The sequence below is a fragment of the Pocillopora verrucosa genome, chromosome 3 (genome assembly GCF_036669915.1).
Source record: "Pocillopora verrucosa isolate sample1 chromosome 3, ASM3666991v2, whole genome shotgun sequence".
NCBI classification, from domain to species: Eukaryota; Metazoa; Cnidaria; class Anthozoa; order Scleractinia; family Pocilloporidae; genus Pocillopora; species Pocillopora verrucosa.
In genome coordinates, this window is record NC_089314.1 from 16,876,110 (window position 1) to 16,895,667 (window position 19,558).

General features: G+C 38.8%; 4 protein-coding genes across 6 annotated transcripts; all 4 read left to right on the forward strand.

Annotated features, from left to right (window-relative positions):
• The first annotated feature begins 1,168 nt into the window (after window positions 1–1,168).
• Window positions 1,169–7,923, forward strand: LOC131775440 (amine sulfotransferase-like). Its single transcript, XM_059091554.2, has 4 exons — window positions 1,169–1,465; window positions 3,656–4,006; window positions 4,580–4,674; window positions 7,348–7,923. The coding sequence occupies exons 1-4, from the start codon at window positions 1,285–1,287 to the stop codon at window positions 7,624–7,626; spliced, it is 906 nt and encodes a 301-aa protein (XP_058947537.1). The 5' UTR covers window positions 1,169–1,284; the 3' UTR covers window positions 7,627–7,923.
• LOC136279712 (uncharacterized) lies at window positions 6,116–6,736 on the forward strand. Its single transcript, XM_066163665.1, has one exon. It carries the CDS (start codon window positions 6,116–6,118, stop codon window positions 6,734–6,736), a length of 621 nt encoding a protein of 206 aa, XP_066019762.1.
• Window positions 7,924–9,850: 1,927 nt separating the features above from the next.
• On the forward strand, window positions 9,851–13,531 carry LOC131775458 (sulfotransferase 1C2). 2 transcript variants are annotated; one of them, XM_059091571.2, is made up of 4 exons: window positions 9,851–10,121; window positions 10,368–10,712; window positions 11,095–11,189; window positions 13,251–13,531. In XM_059091571.2, exons 1-4 carry the CDS (start codon window positions 9,932–9,934, stop codon window positions 13,527–13,529), a joined length of 909 nt encoding a protein of 302 aa, XP_058947554.2. In that variant the 5' UTR covers window positions 9,851–9,931; the 3' UTR covers window positions 13,530–13,531. The 2 variants fall into 2 exon arrangements, with proteins under 2 accessions (XP_058947554.2, XP_066020272.1); XM_066164175.1 differs by having other exon boundaries at window positions 11,098–11,189.
• A 1,138-nt stretch (window positions 13,532–14,669) lies between these two features.
• LOC136279842 (sulfotransferase 1B1-like) lies at window positions 14,670–18,992 on the forward strand. 2 transcript variants are annotated; one of them, XM_066164177.1, is made up of 5 exons: window positions 14,670–14,905; window positions 16,294–16,644; window positions 17,228–17,322; window positions 18,016–18,065; window positions 18,294–18,429. In XM_066164177.1, the coding sequence occupies exons 1-4, from the start codon at window positions 14,725–14,727 to the stop codon at window positions 18,034–18,036; spliced, it is 648 nt and encodes a 215-aa protein (XP_066020274.1). In that variant the 5' UTR covers window positions 14,670–14,724; the 3' UTR covers window positions 18,037–18,065; window positions 18,294–18,429. The 2 variants fall into 2 exon arrangements, with proteins under 2 accessions (XP_066020274.1, XP_066020273.1); XM_066164176.1 differs by lacking the exon at window positions 18,016–18,065 and having other exon boundaries at window positions 18,294–18,992.
• Window positions 18,993–19,558: the final 566 nt, after the last annotated feature.

Genomic DNA, 19,558 nt, shown 5'->3' on the forward strand with positions numbered 1-19,558 from the left:
TAAAAAAGCCCCATATTCTGTAATTGTAAGTCATAAAGTGAAATTCAGTACTCTAACTATATTCAATAGACCTTACTGCAGTTTTCAACACCACCTTGATGGGTTGGTAGGCAGGCATGACCTTGCAGTATTTGTATGAGAATCTAGTGTCAAATAATCTTTGTGAATTATATCAGGTGGCTTGATGCAAATGAGCCAAGAAAGCATTTTTTTTTGTTTGGTACCTAATCATAAAAAAGCCCCATATTCTGTAGTAGTAAGTCATGGAGTGAAATTCAGAACTTTAACTATATTCAATAGACCTTACTGCAGTTTTCAACACCACCTTGATGGGTTGGTGGGCAGGCTTGACCTTGCAGTATTTGTATAAGAATTCAATGTCAAATAATTTTTGTGAAAAATTCTGTTATGATAAAAATATCAGAAATATGGCAAACATAACCAACAGTTGCAAACGTTACAGGAAAAGGATTCTTCTGTAAAAGAATTTTCTTGCAGACTAAAATTTCCTGAAAAAAATAACAGACAATGCATGGAAAATCTATGACAAACAACAGGGCAAATTCAAGGACAGGTACAGCCATAGCCACTATGAAGTAAGCATCCCTACCACTCCCAAAATGCATTATCAGTTGCCTCAGATGTCCAGGCAGTCCAGGGAACAATTTAAACATTGACTCAGCTTTGTGTAATCAGATTAATTGTTGCTAAGTGCATTATTTCATGACAACGTACTTCAACAAGTAAGGTATACATATAGTATATACCACAAAAGCAAATTACTTCTGGTGTTATCGCTAATTGAGATATCAGATCAAGAAAGTATAAGTTATTAATAAAGAGTTAAATTTTAGCTGTAAGCTTTTCGAGTTATTGATTTGACAATTTACTGTACGTTGTAAAATTACAAAAGGAAACGCTAAATTTAGGTTGTAAAACACTAAAATACTTACTTACTTACCTTCCAGTCTCAAAAAGTTTTCTTCTTTGCTACTTTAAAAATTTGAGCTTGTGTTTACTACTCGCCGAAGTTCCTTGTATTCTCTAATGTGACAAAAAAGGTCACGCAAGCAAGAAAAGGCTTGGGCACAAATCTAGTAGGCTTGGCTACTGAGTTGAGCCTGGTTTCTAAGCTCCTTCAGAAAGTGATCCCAAAAAAAAAAAAAAGCATTCGGGTGACTTAAGGAAATTTGCCCTGCTTTGAACACAGTCGCGTAACCTTCGTAGCCACATCAGAGGCCAATTGCTGTTGAATCATATAATCGCATTGCTTACACAACGGGAATGGAAAGTTTGCCTGTTTTCCAAGTGAAAGTAAATGAGTGGACATCGGAGAAGTATTTTGATGTTTTAGGCATGAAAATTCCAGTATTTTTTACTCCCAACCCTAAGTTACTGTCCGACGTTATCTCCAATTTCCAAACGAGAGCTGAAGATGTGTTCGTGGTTACCTACCCCAAGTCAGGTTTGTGAAAATATAAAAAAGGTTTAACTTTCAAACTTTGCCAAATCGCATTGTTGTTATATATATATATATATATATATATATATATATATATATATAACAACTTTATTTAAATAATAACATGTAACATATTATTATTAAAAAAGGGTTATAGAAGGGGGGAACTTAATCCTCATTGTAAACTATACCCCAAACTTAAAAGTGGAAGAAAAACTTGCCGCCTAAATAAAAAAGCGATTTTCGACCAAAGGATGCGTTATTCACGCTTTATTTGCAGTCTTGTTTTATTTACAGTCTTCGTTGCTTGACTTGCGACTCCAATGACAACATTTTATCCACAAGCTAGGAAAAAAGCATAATAGTATATATTAGTCCAGTTTACAGTTGTGTGCTTGGTTGCCAAGCCTTTGAACAGGAGTGAGGCTAAGGTTGACATTGTTACTCGGGCTTTCCAAAGGAAAGGCCCGAGTTGAAATTCCGGCTTCGTTTTTTTTGCGTTCGGTCGCAAATCGCAGTCAAGTCCTCATCACGACTTTGACTTTGACGTATTCGCGACGTTTTGACCAATGAGCACGTGGCATGGTCTAGTGGCGGACGAAGATAGGCTTTCGCGGTGCAAAATGAGCACAGACACTGTGTATAATACGTTAAAAACGCATACAAAATATGCACACATCGTTCGCGGTACACCCACACTAAGAGATATCTAACGTTTTCGGAACAGGCCGGTCCGCGAACCTTATGAGAGATCTCTTTATGAGCGAAAATTTATGAGTGAACCTTTCATCGAGAAACATGCTATATCAAATAAGCTATCTAATGTTAATCAAGAGAAGCATAGACGCAAATCTCATCGTGTATGTAGACGTGATCGTGAACCAAGCGGAATACTAATTCCAGGTTTGGAAAGGTTAGGGAACAAGAGCAGAAGGGATAAACCAATAATTGCATAAAAGAAAACTTAGGTAAATGCAAGGGCAAAAAACAAAGTTTATTTACAAAGAAAGCCCGCGTGAACGCACCTTTGCGTCTAGTCACTGCTTTTCAAATGCAGATTACTTTGTTATCATGCTAACTGGATACTGGTCTCTGCCTGCATAAAAATCCAATAATTGAATGATGAATACCTGAGAGCCTTCATCAGACGATGAGTCATCACTATCTCCTCCACTGTGGTCACCGCTTGAGCAACTCGCAGTGCTAAAATAAGAATACTTATGGTTACGTACGAAACTATCGGTAAAGTGCTAAAAAGAAATGTTCATTCCAATGTAACGTAAATTCTGTGTTCTTTAATGTGCTAAATACAATCAAGCTTGAAAACAACTTGAGGGACTGATTCATTTCGGATTTCTTAATGCAGGATGTGCTAATTTATTTCAGATGCCATGATCTATGACTGCTTAGTTTAAATTGCTTAGTTTAAATGACAAAACATCACTTATAGAAGAAAATCTTCTTTCGGCCTCTTTTCTTTCAGTTACAGCTAGCCTTTTCAAAATGTGCTGAGCAGCAAGGTCACCTTCAGCCTCACTCCAATAGGCCTATACGACGTCATATCACAATTGTTTTATTTCCTTTAATACACCTTTTGCTGTTTATTACGAGAAAATACGCATTCATTTGCGTTAAGGGGCGAACAATTGCGTGGAAATACAATCGTTAGAGTCAAATCGTTAGAGTCGCTCCCCTAGCTGGGAAGTGATACGCAGAAGACACGATCACAACGCACTTTGATTGGAAAAAATAAAATTGAATTCTGTTGATTTTTAGGTGTGATGACATAACTACAACGGAAGGCACAACTACAACACCACACGGGTCTACCTTTTTACAATTTTTGCAAATGGCGCGGAAAAAAACTGGATCGTTGTCCGATTTTTAAAGAGCTAGACTGATTACGAGCGTGTGATTAGCCAATCAGATTCGAGGATTCAAGATTCCGACCCCTCTTCGGTTGCTTCAGAACAAAATAAAATGAGTATCACCGAACTGTTAAGGAAATTGCAGAGAGTTCCAGCAGTAAATAAGAATCCTACCTTAGCGAATTGGTCGAACTGATATAAATTCGTGCAGTTTGGGTCACTTAATTTTTTGACAAGACTTGCCTAATTAATTAATTAATCAGTAAATCAATAAATCAGATCAACAACGAACGCAAATTTTTAAAATTGCCGGTTTTTTCTTCAGGGACAACTTGGATGCAAGAAATTATCTGGCAAATCTATAACAACGGGGAGAACACAAGTAAAAATATTTTTGAACGAGTTCCATTCCTAGAATTTTCAACAAGTCCCATATTGGGAGAGTTTGCGGACATTGCCAAGGTTCCCAGCCCTCGTCTTATGAAGTCCCACCTTTCTTACAGCATCATTCCTAAAGGTTCAAGCGACGTCGCCAAATGTAAATATATTTACATTGCCCGTAATCCAAAGGATGTTGCAGTTTCATATTTCCATTTCACGGTGAGCCTGACGTCATTTGGAAATGGCTACAATGGGTCATGGGAATTTTTTTCTAAGTTGTTCATCGACGGAAATGGTAAGATTTATCAGGTCGGTCACTTTTTATCGCCTTGGTGGTGGGGGGAGGTTGGGGGCGAAGATTTGGGGGGATCACATGGTTTTCAGAGGGGGGATCAGTTGTCGCCAAAATAGTATAAAGGTGGGGCCTACAGAAGTTTGACTGCTAACAAATTGCCAATGAGAGGGGGATGATAAGGATATAACCTCGCCGTATGGGCAGATCAATTTTAATGACACAACCAAAATCCTGCAAACCCCCGCCCCCCCTCCCAATATCCCTACGATAAATCGATAAATGATGACCAGGCCCCAATTAACTACATGGTGGCTATCATGGAGAAATTAGAAACGAATTTTCTTGACCTGATTTTTTCCCTTGTACAAGGGAGGTATAGTTGAGTGGAACGAAGATTAAACACTCTCCATCCTCAACTGGTCTCCAAGATTGTTATTTAAGACAATGCTTTTGGAGCTTGTTGGTGCACTTTGTTAGAACTTAACGTAAACTGATAGATTAAGACATCACACTTTCTTTCGCCTCAACAAATCAGGCTCGTCCTTATAGTGTTGTATTGCATATCATTAACAGTTGGTTGGAACAAATGGAATGACCATGTTCTGGGCTGGTGGAAGCACAAAGATGATCCCAACGTCTTGTTTCTAAAATATGAAGATCTCAAAAAGGTTTGTTAGTAAAACAAAAAGTGAAGCAAATAAATTAGGTGTTGCCGTGCGGCTGTTCAGAAATAGATCACAGAAGACTTCAAAATGCCGACGGGTGCGTAAATACCATACGAACTTACACCTTTTGCTGTTCACTTACGCAAAATGTATATTCATTTACGACAGCAGTTGAAACTATGCGGCAAATATACATTCATTAGCACTTCCATGAACTTCATTAGCGCGAACGAACTTTCAACAACGCTATTTGCATATGTATTAACATTCAATGGCATCAACGGATGGACAATCAAACATAACAAATATACTTTCAATCTCGCGCAGTGGTTGATCATTAACACTGATAGAAAATCAATTGCCAGTATGACAATCAATTGCATCTAAGAGACATACAATAATATTATTTGCCTGGAGACGCACAATCAATTGCACCTTTATACAATCGTTTATTCAAAATTGTCAATCATTAACGTTAACTGATAAACTTGGTGTTTTTCGAATTATCAATAAAGGGCAAAATTACTGAGCGCTGATTGGTTGAGAGAGAGGGCATTTTTTCTTAATCGAGGGCATTTTTAGTAATCAAGAGAGGGCATGATTACCTGTTAATGATTGGCTAATCCGTTGCATTGCTAATCCGTTGCTTCCCAGATAAGAATAGACTGTGCGCGTGATTTTCCTTCGTATAAATTTTGCCCTTTATTGATAAACAAGTAATCCCATGAGACCTCGTACTATTAAGGATTAATTGCACTTGAGTTTTCAAAATTTTCCAAATTGCTTTAGGGTTAGGGTTTAATTGTTGGAAAACTCTCGTGCAATTAATCCTTAATAGTACTTGGCCTCATGTGATTACCTATACTAAACAATAGGAAGAAAAAATATTCATAAGTATCAATCATCGTAGTTACATTATTTTAAAATACTGAAAAAAAATACAAGAGTATGTACATTATCATTCACCTGGTTTTTTTTTTGCATAATATTTTGCTGAAGCAGATAAAAAATGAAGAACATTTTACATGTACAGTACGCTGTAAGAAACAGTGTACGCTGTATGAACAAGTAGACGCTTTGGAGACACAAATAACCGAAGAAAATCATGCCACCAAGAAACAGAATCCTACTTGAACAGCGACTAAGAATTGTTCAAGCCTCTGAAGATGTTAATGAAGATTATTTGACGGTTGCCGCTACTGTCTGAGTGAACCGATCAACGGCAAGTAGCGTTGTCCGATAGTTGCGAGAGGGAAGGATCGCGGAGAGACAACCAGGGGGAGCAAATCATGTTCGAGTAGATGATGAAATGAGGAATTGCCTGAATGACATTTTGAACCAAAATTGCCTGCTAACACTAGCACAGATAAATCAAGAATTGAGAAAGCGTCTTCCAAGAAAACCAACACTCCATGACCGTGCAGTAGCAAGAACACTTGAAGGTATGTTGTATCGTGTAAAATTGGTAAGGGCACTCCGAGTTGAACGAAACCGCCCTGATGTCCTGCAAAAAAGAGTCGACTATGCCCACTGGTTCATGCGCCATGCTGTAGTGAATCAAAGTATATTTGTAGACGAGTGTGGGTACAATATTTGGACGGCAAGAAGTCATGGACGAGCAAGGATGGGAGAGAGGGCATATCGACAAGTATGTGGTCAGCGAGGGAGAAATGTTACTGTAGCACTGGCAATTTCACCCACCAATGGACTCATTTTTCACTCGGCATTTCTTGGTGGAATGAATGGACAAAGATTTAATGATTTTCTGTCACAGGCAAGTCTAAATCTCGACCCAAATGAACATGTGATTTTCATTTATGACGGTTCATCAGCCCACAACAATCCTGCCATTCCTGGTCCTAATTCTGAGCTGAAAAAGCTACCACCATACAGCCCGTTTCTTAACATTGTAGAGCAAGCAATAAGTGCCTTAAAAGCAGCCATAAAAGCGGACATAAGTCGTCCAGAGCAGCAAGAACAGATGAACAACAGAGCTGAGGTAAGACGACAAGGAATCGCGCTAGGCACTCAATTGCTACACTTCAGGCCCTGCAGAGAAACATAGGCACTATCACGGCTGCTAAATGTGGACAGTGGTACTGATTTATGCAAACGTAGATTCCAAGATGTTTAATTAATGAAGAAATTGAAGGATAATTACAAAACATTACATTACAATGCACTGTAATAGAACACTTTTGAAATTTCTTTTTCCTTAGTTGATTGTTATTACTACACACGTTTGTCTGTTCACGTTAATGATTGACCATTTTGAATAAACGATTGTATGAAGGTGCAATTGAGTGTGCGTCTCTATGAAAATCGTATTATTGTATGTCTCTAATACGCAATTGACTGTCATACTATGCAATTGATTTTCTATTGGTGTTAATGATCAACCACTGCGCGAGATTGAAAGTATATTTGTTATGTTTGATTGTCCAAAGGTGCAATTGTTCATCCGTTGATGCTATTGAATGTTAATACGTTTGCAAATGGCGTTGTTGAAAGTTCGTTCGCGTTAATGAAGTTCATGGAAGTGCTAATGAATGTTTACTTGCCGTATAGTTTCAACTGTTGACGTAAATGAATGTACATTTTGCGTAAATGAACAGCAAAAGGTGTAATAAACAGCCCTGAGAACAGATTTTAAATCATAATGTATATTTTATTCAGGATCTACCTTCACAAGTTCGATTGACTGCCAACTTCCTTAACAAGCCGCTCTCAGAGGATATCATTAATCGTGTTGCTGAACAGTGCAGTTTCAATGGGATGACAAAAGATTTATCGAGGTACACGGTGCGCTTCAATGAAGGCCAAACCTCGATTCTTCGGAAGGGCGTGGTCGGAGACTGGAAGAATTATTTTACTCCAGAGTTGAATGAGAGATTTGAGAAGGAGGTGTTGTCAAAAATAGAAGGAACTGGATTGGAGTTTGATTTTGAGTTATAATTGGATTTTCATAGGTAATCTCTTCATAGTGGATGTTCGGTTGTGAAGACGCTACGTAAATTTACGACTGAGACAAAGAAGGAAATAAAAATATGTTTACTCCGTAAGGTCACGTGACTGGGTATCATTCTTTTAAATCCTAGTATCGCACGAAAACTCACTTTAAGCCCGGGATTTCAATCAATAAGGATTACATCCTGACATTAGATGTAACTGCAAAAAGGAGAAGGAAAGGCTGAATGACCAAAAAAAATACAATGGACGAGAGGCAGCTTGGGTCTCTACCGGACAATAAGTGTTTTTTTTTCTTAGGAAGTTTCTTTCATTTAACACGTAGGTTCCATAGTGCTCTGTGTGATGTGTTATTGATCAAAGATGATATCAAACCATGTAACTGAATAAAAGAGTGCTGCACAGCTGACCGCAGGTAAATGTGTCACTGATTTTCTTGCGTTGCGTCTGTCTTATTGATTGTTGAATTCGTTGATGATATTTTGAATTTGAAGCCAGCTATTGTTGCCTTGTTTCCAACACTCGTACAATGATTTTTAATAGAAGTTACCAATTACCGAAATAAATCAGATTTTCAGCGACCTGCGTATGATTTTAAATGACAAAATTATTCTAACTGGTAAGAGATTGTAAGGAAAGAAGCCTTAAAATATCAGCCTTCGAACACACTTCGACGGTGATGCAACTCGTGCCGACCTGTTACAAGTTGGCGCTATTACCAAGTTAGCAAGCCTTATGTTGGGCACGAGGCAAATTTTTTGCTGCAATTTCTTGAAGCTCCATGATGACGATCATTTCGTTTTCATTGTCATCCACAGGGAAAAATATGGGTTATTATTTCGTTCATTTGTGATAATAATCCTAAAAAAAGAAAACAAATGAACAAACGAACATGGAACACACCAAAATTAGTTTTGCGCTCTCACTGTCTGTATCACAATACACGTCAGCGGTCGTCTTGTATTTTCTGTTAGACCGAACGATGTGCAGCACTGATTCATGGTACGTGACCCGTTATTATTACCGTGCGCTCTGCTGATCATGACGAGTTCTGAAGTCACTGAAGTAAGAGAAGGCGACTGGACGACAGGAAATTTCCGTCAAATCTTGGGCTTGAAAATTCCAGCGTATTTCACATCTGATCCTAAGCTACTAAGTGACTTCATCACGAACCTCCGGACAAGACCGGATGACATCTTCATTGCTAAAAAAAACCTATGGCGTCAACAACCGTTTACCTTTGGGACTATCACGCTCTCAGTTTAGTCTCCTTCGCTGCCGTTGTTTGGTCTTATCACGCAGCGCGTTCTCTTACGAAAAATAAAATCGGTAAAATGATAATGAGAGCAGTTACTGATAGTGATGTAAGTATGCAATTCTGACGAGAGCAAACAACATAAAATCACTCGCGCCCACATGAATCGCGCGTCTGTCACGAAAATTCTCTGACCATTAAGTAGAATACTGAATAATTAAGAAAAAGAAATGACGTATTTCTAAGATGCGTCTCTGGATAATCCATAGTCATTTAATAGACCCACGTTACATTACTCAATTCTTATTAAAATTTTAAAAAATCTCAGAACAATTTAGCTATTAGCAGCCCAGTTTGTTTATTATTCGCATGTGCTGTGGGGTAATTGCGGTTAAATTTCAGGCTCCACAAGTTTCCCTCGTGGACACTCTTTCAAAAGCGCGCGACATAATTCGTTGTGATTAATTTATTTTTGTAATCAGTTTCATATGAGTTCATCACAAGTGCAATACAGACTAGTGCTTATCTTAATAAGATGACTCGTCTGAGAGACCCAAATTCTATAAGCATCTACCTTCTTCCTATCCCCGTTCAGACTTTAGTTGTTGTCAGATATGTAAATACGTGAAATATTTCAATCCTTCAGTAATTTTGATAGCCTCCCTTTAAATTACAGGTGATGTTTGGTGGCAAATGAATAAATAAATAAAATAGCATAAATGTTATTGCGAATCAGCACACTAATCAAGCGTCTTCCTTAAATTCTACAGCGTATAAAATTTGCTTCGATGGATTTTGAATGTTCGCGTGGCTCATTAATAAAACTAGCGACCCCACCTGCACTTAGTTAAAGGAAGAATTCTGCCTTTTCTAAAACAATACCTTACTCCATGTGGGGAGCCATCGTTTTTCATTAAAGAACTGCATGCATAATGAAGTGCGGTGTTATGACGGAAATTTTTCTGAAGTGTCGAACAAATGACTCCTTCGCGTTTCGAAATTTTTCGAAGCTCAGTTTCGGCGTAATTCCTGAACAGTATGGCGTCTTACCCGATCATTCAGGAACGTGAGGGGGAATGGACCTCCAATGAAATGATTGAAATCCTAGGCTTTAGAATTCCAGCGTTTTTTGTGTATGGCTCTCAAGGTCCTGAGTTGCTGTGCGACTTCATCACTAATTTTCAGACGAAACCTGATGATGTATTTATTGTCAGTTACCCTAAGTCAGGTGAGCTAATTTTTAATAGTGTATGACTCGGAGCTTGGAAAGATTTTCGAATAATCCCATACTATTCTTGCTGAGCTGCATTCTCAAAAGTATCTTATCGCTTTTGCCTTTGTTTTCATTTATCCAAGCATTGCGTACGCAATGAAGTATGGGATTCTAAACGAATATTGCCCAGAGCTTTTGTGAATAATCTTAAACCCGACGTTGCTGGCGACACAATTGTCTTGATGTATTTTTCAATTTAAGGGACCACTTGGGTTCAAGAAATTGTCTGGCAGATTTACCACGATGGTGAAATCAGTCATAAAGTTCTTGGAGATCGCATCTTGTACATAGAAAAAGCTTTATTACCAGAATCAACTCATCTTGATATTAAAAGTATGCCGAGCCCTCGTCTGTTTAAGAGCCACCTGTCTTATGATGCGATTCCTAAGAGTACAGACGAGGCCAAGACAACCTGTAAATATATCTACGTCGCTCGCAACCCCAAGGATGCTGCAGTCTCAAGCTATAAATTTATGGGTAGCTTTGGCACAAACGGAATGAATGCACCATGGGAATTTTATGCGAAATTATTTATCGAGGGTAAAAGTAAGTACATGAAATGTTTTTAAATTGCGTTTATTTCGATCACGGAGGAGAACCTTGGTCATGGTAGACCTTTCACAGCCTCCTCCCCCCTATCGCCGCCTTTACTTCCAGAATCAAACATTGCCGGTTAAATATAAAATCACGAGATTCTTAACGGTAACTCGCCCAAACAATAAGCCAGCACTGCAGGCTATCAGTTTGATAAACTTTTTTATTTTCCTCTTCTTTTCCTTAATTAATATTAGTTATTCCGTGAATCAGGTAGTTAACGAAATCCTTTGCTCCTCGCTGGAACTATGTTCAGTATTGCCAGAACGTTTAAAACATTTGTTTTGCCGTTCAGCTTGAGTGCTTATCAGGGGAATAAATTCCCTTTAATCAGCAGTTTACAACAAATGGAGTGATCATGTTCTTGGATGGTGGAAGCACAGACATGATCCGAACGTTCTGTTCCTTAAATATGAAGACCTGCAGAAGGTATGAAAATTTCCCTCTTACTTCTGTATCATGATTAACACAGAGTCCTTAATCTTACATCTGTTCTCATTGACACACTTTTTTCACACACTTCTTTATTTACACTTTCAGATAATCAATATTACATTGGCTGACCAGTAAATAGCTACATTTAGTCTAACGCGGGCCGAAATTCTAATGACACGCACAGACGCCTCTGTAATGCGACGCGACCGCAAAATTCCCTTTCACTGCCGACAAAGAGATATTTTCAAGTAGCTAACGTACGTTACCATGCGCGTCCGGTCATTAGTTTTCAACATCAGGTGATGATCCCGAACCGTTTCATAAATGGAGTTTTTTTTAACTCCGCAAAGTTGGCGTAATGCATTTCCATGTAATGTGACTCTGAATATGTGCTGATAACCGGAGTAAGGTGAACCAATCAGGACACTAGAAAATACAACATTTAGAGTTGAAATTTTAATTAATAACAAAGGATAATCGAAGCGCGCCTTCAACGCTATCCACTATTTTTGTATTTACTAAAACATTCCAACCAGTTTTAAGCGATCATCCGGGGGATGGCGGAGAAATGCATAATACATGACCGCTTGATACAACTTCCCCAGTATAGGGGTATAATAGGAAACGATGAAAACATCATTCTATGCCATGATTGATCACTTAATGTAAAAAAACTCGCTAAAACGTACTACTAACATCGATTTCAGGGGATAAACAGGATTAAATTTTACTTACAGTACAATGACAGTAGGTAAAGGAAACATTTTAGGGACTTTGAAAACCTACCGCGAAATACGGAGTGAACGCTTAGTACAGTACCGCTCAATATAGGTTCGATTGTACCACTATTCACCTCAGTGTTAGAATTTTAGTATTTAAGTTATAGACTTTGTTTGCCAGGATGCTAAACAAAATATCATGGAGTTTTGTCCAAAAAGATTTTCTTGTTTGGTCTCCTAGGCAGGATACTCACTCATTCCACAGCTTGATATTCATGGTAGATAAGACATTTTTTTATTTTTTGACAAGTTAATTTTTTGGGGAGGAAGATCGCGTGTTACGAGAATGAGAATGAATGTTTGCGTCCAATGCGTTGGTGAATTCCTGCAAGATGTTAGATGGAACACAATTATTAGTGGTCAAAAAAGCGAGTCAAAAACAAAAAAAATCACTGAAAAAAAATGTGATGTTATCGCGCCGCACGGAAATCTGGGACTCAGGCGCACGTAAAAGGCGTGTACTACTTTTATGTGCGCCTCAGTCCCAGAGTTCCGCACGGTGCGTTGACATTAATTTTTTTTTTCTTCGCCTTTTCTATTTTTTTTCTTTGACTCGCGCCACGGAATTTACCCGGAAAAGGAGGAAGTTCTCGTAGTCTCAAATATTAGCCACGTCAAGCATGAAATAAGATAATAATGACTTCATAGTATAGAAAGTTTATAGGTAAAACATCAGCGTCGATAAAGAGAGAAACAGAATGATAGTTTCTGTCAGTGTATATGAAGCGCAGGGCTCTGTCAGTGTATATGAAGCGTAGTGCTCTTTCTTTGTAGAGTTAAGATTTTGTTCAAATGTGTCTGACTGGCAATAACTATGTGGGCTCAGGAGCTAATCGTGCTCGTAGTTAAGTTCATGTCATTTAGAGTCTGCGAGTAAAAGAGGAAAATATTATTGCCCCAGACCGAATCAACAGTCAGGGTCTAAAAATAACTGAATAGGACGTGCTGTCTTTGCTAGCTATGAAATCTTCAGATCGGGTTAGACGTCTTAAGCTTCTCGGGTAAAGACGAAACACCGTAGGCCCCGTCTCCTGTATCTCCTCTGTACTGGTTTGCAGGAGACGTCTATGAGTTTACGCACTTCTCACAAAGTGTAGGGAACGTAACTCCCAGTGTTTTGGTCTGGTTTTGTTTCCAAAAATTCCAGTATTGAGGGAACCTGCAAATTCTCTTTCAAAAATTGTAATCTGCTCGATGCAAAGTCCCCTGCAAAGTATTGTTGAGCCAAATAAATGAGTCTCTATATCATTATTGTTACTATGATTTATTTTTTTAGGATCTTCAGTCCAACGTTCGCATGATTTCCAAATTTCTCAATAAGCCGCTGTCAGAAGAAGTTATTAGTCTAATAACTGAACAGTGCACCTTCAAAGGAATGATGAAGAACGTTCAAAGCTTCACGTTGGGAGACAAGATAGAGGGACCGAAGTTTCTTTGCAAGGGTGTGGTTGGTAACTGGAAGGAACACTTCACCCCAGAGTTAAACCAGAGATTTGAAAAGGAAGTATTAGCGAAATTGAAAGGATCTGGATTAGAATTTGACTTTGAATTGTGACATACCATTTTCTGCAATGCTCTAATGACTGTATTTATAGAGATGATTGTTTTTGAGTTATTTATTCATTTATTCTCACAAAAACATCATCTGAGGCTTGAAAAGTGGAGGTCTTTCACTAATCAGTTGATGCAGGACATGTCGCTTTCACCAATCAGATTGCATTGGCTACTATTTGTTTCCACTGGTTATGGTTCAGAATTTCGCCAGTAGCTCGATGCATTAACCGTTTCTGATGATACGACATCTTCCCTTCTGCATAATATGTGAATGTCGTGTTGAAAGGTGAAAACGAGACTATATTCAAGGCTGTCGCGGTTTTCTTGCCTAGCGGACGTAAACCAAAAAAATAGTGAATTCACGTTTTTGTTCTCAATGGGACGGCTAAGAAATGTAGAAAATTTTAAAACGCACGTGTTGTGTTATTGCTCCGCTCATTAGATCTTTGGTTTCGCTACATTCTCGTGGCCGTCGCCGCCGTGGTTTTGAAAAATTTTAACATAATTTATTTCATTAGAATGCGGAATTGGCTTTCTTTGCGGAGGCTTGTATCCCCATGGGCTGCCGAAAAGTGTTTACAGATCGCATTTATGATTGGAGACTTGATTTCTCTGGGCTTGAAGTGTAGTTCCAATCTTCTGCTGATAAACACGGGTTGTAGTGTAGCCGGCCAATCTTGTGACTGAGATCACGAATTTGCTTCTTAACTGCGTTAGCTGATGTTTGATCTTTGAAGGGCAAACTCTCTCGTACCACGCTGCTGTCTTCCTTGTTTTTCTCTCGTGCCAACTTACGCTGTTGCCTAAATTACAGCTCTCTTGCGAGGATCATTTGGAAAACGATGGGGCCAATCCACTCCCCTTCCCCCACGGCGTAAAACGCCTCATCGGTTTTGTTTTGCGTGACTGATCCTTCAATCGATAATCTAGTCTGCCACGCTGTCAAAGCTTAGTCTCGGCTCACATGATGATCACGCGACTTTGCGCGTGACTGTCCAACTCTTGGGACAAGGCTATTGTTTAGCTCTCCAGGTATCAGTAACTAACGCCTGGATGGCCAAACATTTCTCAGTGATTGACAGTTTGGGTGACTAAGGTAAATTGACCCTGCTTTCAACACAGTCACATAACCTTCGTAGCCATATCAGAGGCCAATTGCTGTTGAATCATATAATCGCATTGCTTACACAACGGGAATGGAAAGTTTGCCTGTTTTCCAAGTGAAAGTAAATGAGTGGACATCGGCGAAGTATTTTGATGTTTTAGGCATGAAAATTCCAACATTTTTCACTCCCAACCCTAAGTTACTGTCCGACGTCATCTCCAATTTCCAAACGAGAGCTGAAGATGTGTTCGTGGTTACCTACCCCAAGTCAGGTTTGTGAAAATATAAAAAAGGTTTAACTTTCAAACTTTGCCAAAACGCTTGGTCATTGCGAACCAGATACTTCCAAAATCTTACATTTAACACAACCGACTGGGAGAAATTACGACGTTAGTTACTGGCGTGATTCGCTAGTTGAGATGTTATGATGACGACACAAGAAGATTGATGGCTTAGAAATGTCACCCGCAGTGTCACCTTTATAAGCGGAGACTCCAGTTTTCCCTGTCAGATAGAAGCTAGTCCCCGTTGTATCAATTTGTGAAGAAAGAGAATAAAGAAGAATCAACCTATCAAACGACGAGTGTTAGAAAATTTACTTCTAACAACATACATGCCTGAGGCATGTATGCGAGCATGCTTGAGGCATGCCCGCTTTCCATCCCATCTTTCAATTACCTAAACAAAAACTACAGACCGAGACACAGGGGTGAATAATCAGTGACGACGCTTCGTCGGTCTATTTTATCCTGGGACCTTCTCAAAGTCTCTCGCGTTTAAATAAAATCAGTTATCTTGTAATCGCAGAAGAATGGACGTTAATGTTGAAGATAGGATGTCGCTGGTAAAGATGTAACACATGGGTTCCTTAACTATGGAGTATTAATATATACAATGTATTTGTTGTTGTTGATGTTTTGTGTTCTTTTTTCAGTACTGTTTCTAACTATTTGTAGGGCATATTGCACTCGTGGGTGAATTTGTCATAATTTACCCCATTTATAACAAATTCACACAGTGATCAAATGGAAAATCGGAGTAAAGTTGGCTACGGCAAGTCATTAGCATATGTTCCACTAAAATGATGAATTTCACAGAATTTACACAGGAAATCTTTACAATCTTCTTACACTTTTGCATTGCTTCTTTCCCCTAGCTGGGAAGTGATACGCAGAAGACACGATCATAACGCACATTGATTGGAAGAAATAAAACTGCATTCTATTGATTTTTAGGTGTGATGAGATAACTACAACGGAAGGCACAACTACAACACTACACGGGTCTGCCTTTTTTACAATTTTTGCGAATTGCGCGGAAAAAACTGGATCGTTGTCCGATTTTTAAAGAGCTAGACTGATTACGAGCGTGTGATTAACCAATTAGATTCGAGGATTCAAGATTCCGACCCCTCTTCGGTTGCTTCAGAACAAAGTAAAATGAGTATCACCGAACTGTTAAGGAAATTGCAGAGGGTTCCAGCAGTACATAAGAATCCTACCTTAGTGGATTGGTCGAACTGATATAAATTCGTGCAGTTTGGGTCACCTAATTTTTCGACAAGACTTGCCTAATTAATTAATTAGTTAATTAATTAGTAAATCAATAAATCAGATCAACAACGAACGTAAATTTTCAAAATTGCCGTCTTTTTCTTCAGGGACAACTTGGATGCAAGAGATTATCTGGCAAATCTATAACAACGGGGAGACCACAAGTAAAAATATTTTTGAACGAGTTCCATTCCTAGAATTTTCAACAAGTCCCAGATTGGGAGAGTTTGCGGACATCGCCAAGGTTCCCAGCCCTCGCCTTATAAAGTCCCACCTTCCTTACAGCATCATTCCTAAAGGTTCAAGCGACGGCACAAAATGTAAATATATTTACATTGCCCGTAATCCAAAGGATGTTGCAGTTTCATATTTCCATTTTACGGTGAGTCTGAAGTCATCTGGAAATGGCTACAACGGGCCATGGGAATTTTTTTCCAAGTTGTTCATCGACGGAAATGGTAAGATTTATCAGGTCAGTCACTTTTTATCGCCTTAGTGGTGGGGTGAGGGGAGATTGGGGACGAAGATATGGGGGACCACATGGTTTTCAGAGGGAACAGAGGGGGGAACAGTCGTCGCCAAAATAGTATAAAGGTGGGGCTTAGAGAAGTTTGACTGCTAACTAATTGCCAATGAGAGGGGTGGGGGATGATAAGGATATAACCTCGCCGTATGGGAAGATCCATTTTAATGACACAAGCAAAATCCTGCAAACCCCCCCCCCCCTTCCCCATATCCCGACGATAAATAACGACGAGGCCCCAATGAACTACATGGAGGCTATCATAGAGAAATTTGAAACAAATTTTCTTGACCTGATTTTTTCCCATGTACAAGGGAGGTATAGTTGAGTGGAACGAAGATTTAACACTCTCCATCCTCAACTGGTCTCTGAGATTGTTATTTAAGACAACGCTTTTGGAGCTTGTTGGTGCACTTTGTTAGAACTTAACGTAAACTGATAGATTAAAACATCACACTTTCTTTCGCCTCAACAAATCAGGCTCGTCCTTATAGTGTTGTATTGCATATCATTAACAGTTGGTTGGAACAAATGGAATGACCATGTTCTGGGCTGGTGGAAGCACAAAGATGATCCCAACGTCTTGTTTCTAAAATATGAAGATCTCAAAAAGGTTTGTTAGTAAAACAAAAAGTGAAGCAAATAAATTAGATGTTGCCGTGAGGCTGTTCAGAAATAGATCACAGAAGACTTTAAAATGCCGACGGGTGCGTAAATTCCATACGGACGTACACCTTTTGCTGTTCATTTACGCAAAAAGTATATTCATTTACGACAACAGTTGAAACTATACAGCAAATATACATTCATTAGCACTTCCATGAACTTCATTAGCGCGAACGAATTTTCAACAACGCTCTTTGCAAATGTATTAATATTCAATGGCATCAACGGATGAACAATTACACCTTTGGGCAATCAAACATAACAAATATACTTTCAATCTCGCGCAGTGGTAGATCATTAACACTGATAGAAAATCAATTGCATAGTATGACAATCAATTGCATATAAGAGACATACAATAATATAATTTGCCTAGAGACGCACAATCAATTGCACCTTCTTACAATCGTTTATTCAAAATGGTCAATCATTAACGTGAACTGACAAACGTGTGTAGTAATAACAATCAACTGAGGAAAAAGAAATTTCAAAAGTGTTCTATTACAGTGCATATAAATGTAATGTTTTGTAATTATCCTTCAATTTATTCCTTAATTAAACATCTTGGAATGTACGTTTGCATAAATCTGTACCACTGTCCACATTTAGCAGCCGTGATAGTGCCTATGTTTCTCTGCAGGGCCTGAAGTGTAGCAATTGAGTGCGGACTCCCATCGTGAGAGTCCAAAGGTACAATTGTTCATCCGTTAATGCTATTGAAGGTTAATACACATGCAAATAGCGTTATTGAAAGTTCGTTCGCGTTCATGAAGTTCATGGAAGTGCTAATGAATGTATATTTGTCTTATAGTTTCAACTGTTGACGTAAATGAATGTACATTTTGCGTAAATGAACAGCAAAAGGTTAATAAACAGCCCTGAGAACAGATTTTAAATCATAATGAATATTTTATTCAGGATCTACCTTCACAAGTTCGATTGACCGCCAACTTCCTTAACAAGCCGCTTTCAGAGGATATCATTAATCGTATTGCTGAACAGTGCAGTTTCAATGGGATGACAAAAGATTTATCGAGATACATGGTGCACGTCAATGAAAGCCAAACCTCGATTCTTCGGAAGGGCGTGGTCGGAGACTGGAAGAATTATTTTACTCCAGAGTTGAATGAGAGATTTGAGAAGGAGGTGTTGTCAAAAATAGAAGGAACTGGATTGGAGTTTGATTTTGAGTTATAATTGGATTTTCATAGGTAATCTCTACGTAGTGGATGTTCGGTTGTAAGACGCTACGTAAATTTATCGACTGAGACAAAGAAGGAAATTAAAATATATACTTACTCTGTCAGGTCACGTGACTGCGTAGAAGTCTTTTCAATCCTAGTGTCGCACGAAACCTCACTTCAAGCCCGAGATTTCAATCACTCAATAAGGATTACATCCTGAGGTTAGCTATATCTGCAAAAAGGAGAAGGAAAGGCTGAATGACCAAAAAAAATACAATCGACGAGAGGCAGCCTGGATCTCTACTGGACAATAAGTGTTTTTTTTCTTAGGACGTTTCTTTCATTCAACACGTAGGTTCCATAGTGCTCTGTGTGTGTGTTATTGATCAAAGATGATGTAAAACCATATAACTGAATAAAAGAGTGCTGCACAACTGACCGCGGGTAAGTGTGTCACTGATTTTCTTGCGTTGCGTTGCGTCTGTCTGATTGATTGTTGAATTCATTGAGGATATTTTGAATTTGAAGCCAGCTATTGTTGCCTTGTTTCCAAAACTCGTACGATGATTTTGAATAGAAGTTACCAATTGCCGAAATAAATCAGATTTTCAGCGATCTGCGCATGATTTTAAATGACAAAGTTATTCTCATTGATGAGAGATTGCAAAGAAAGAAGCCTTAAAGTATCAGCCTTCGATCATACTTCGAGGTGATGCAACTCGTGCCCACCAGATGCAAGTTGGCGCTACTACCAAGTTAGCAAGCCTTTTGTTGGGCACGGAGCAAATTTTTTTCTCCAATTTCTTGCAGCTTCATGATGACGACCATTTCGTTTTCATTGTCATCCACAGGGAAAAATATGGGTTATTATTTCGTTCATTTGTGATAATAATCCTTAAAAAAAGAAAACAAACAAACAAACAATCATAGAACACACTAAAATTAGTTTTGCGCCCTCGCTGTCTGTATCACAATACACGTCAGCGGTCGTCTGGTATT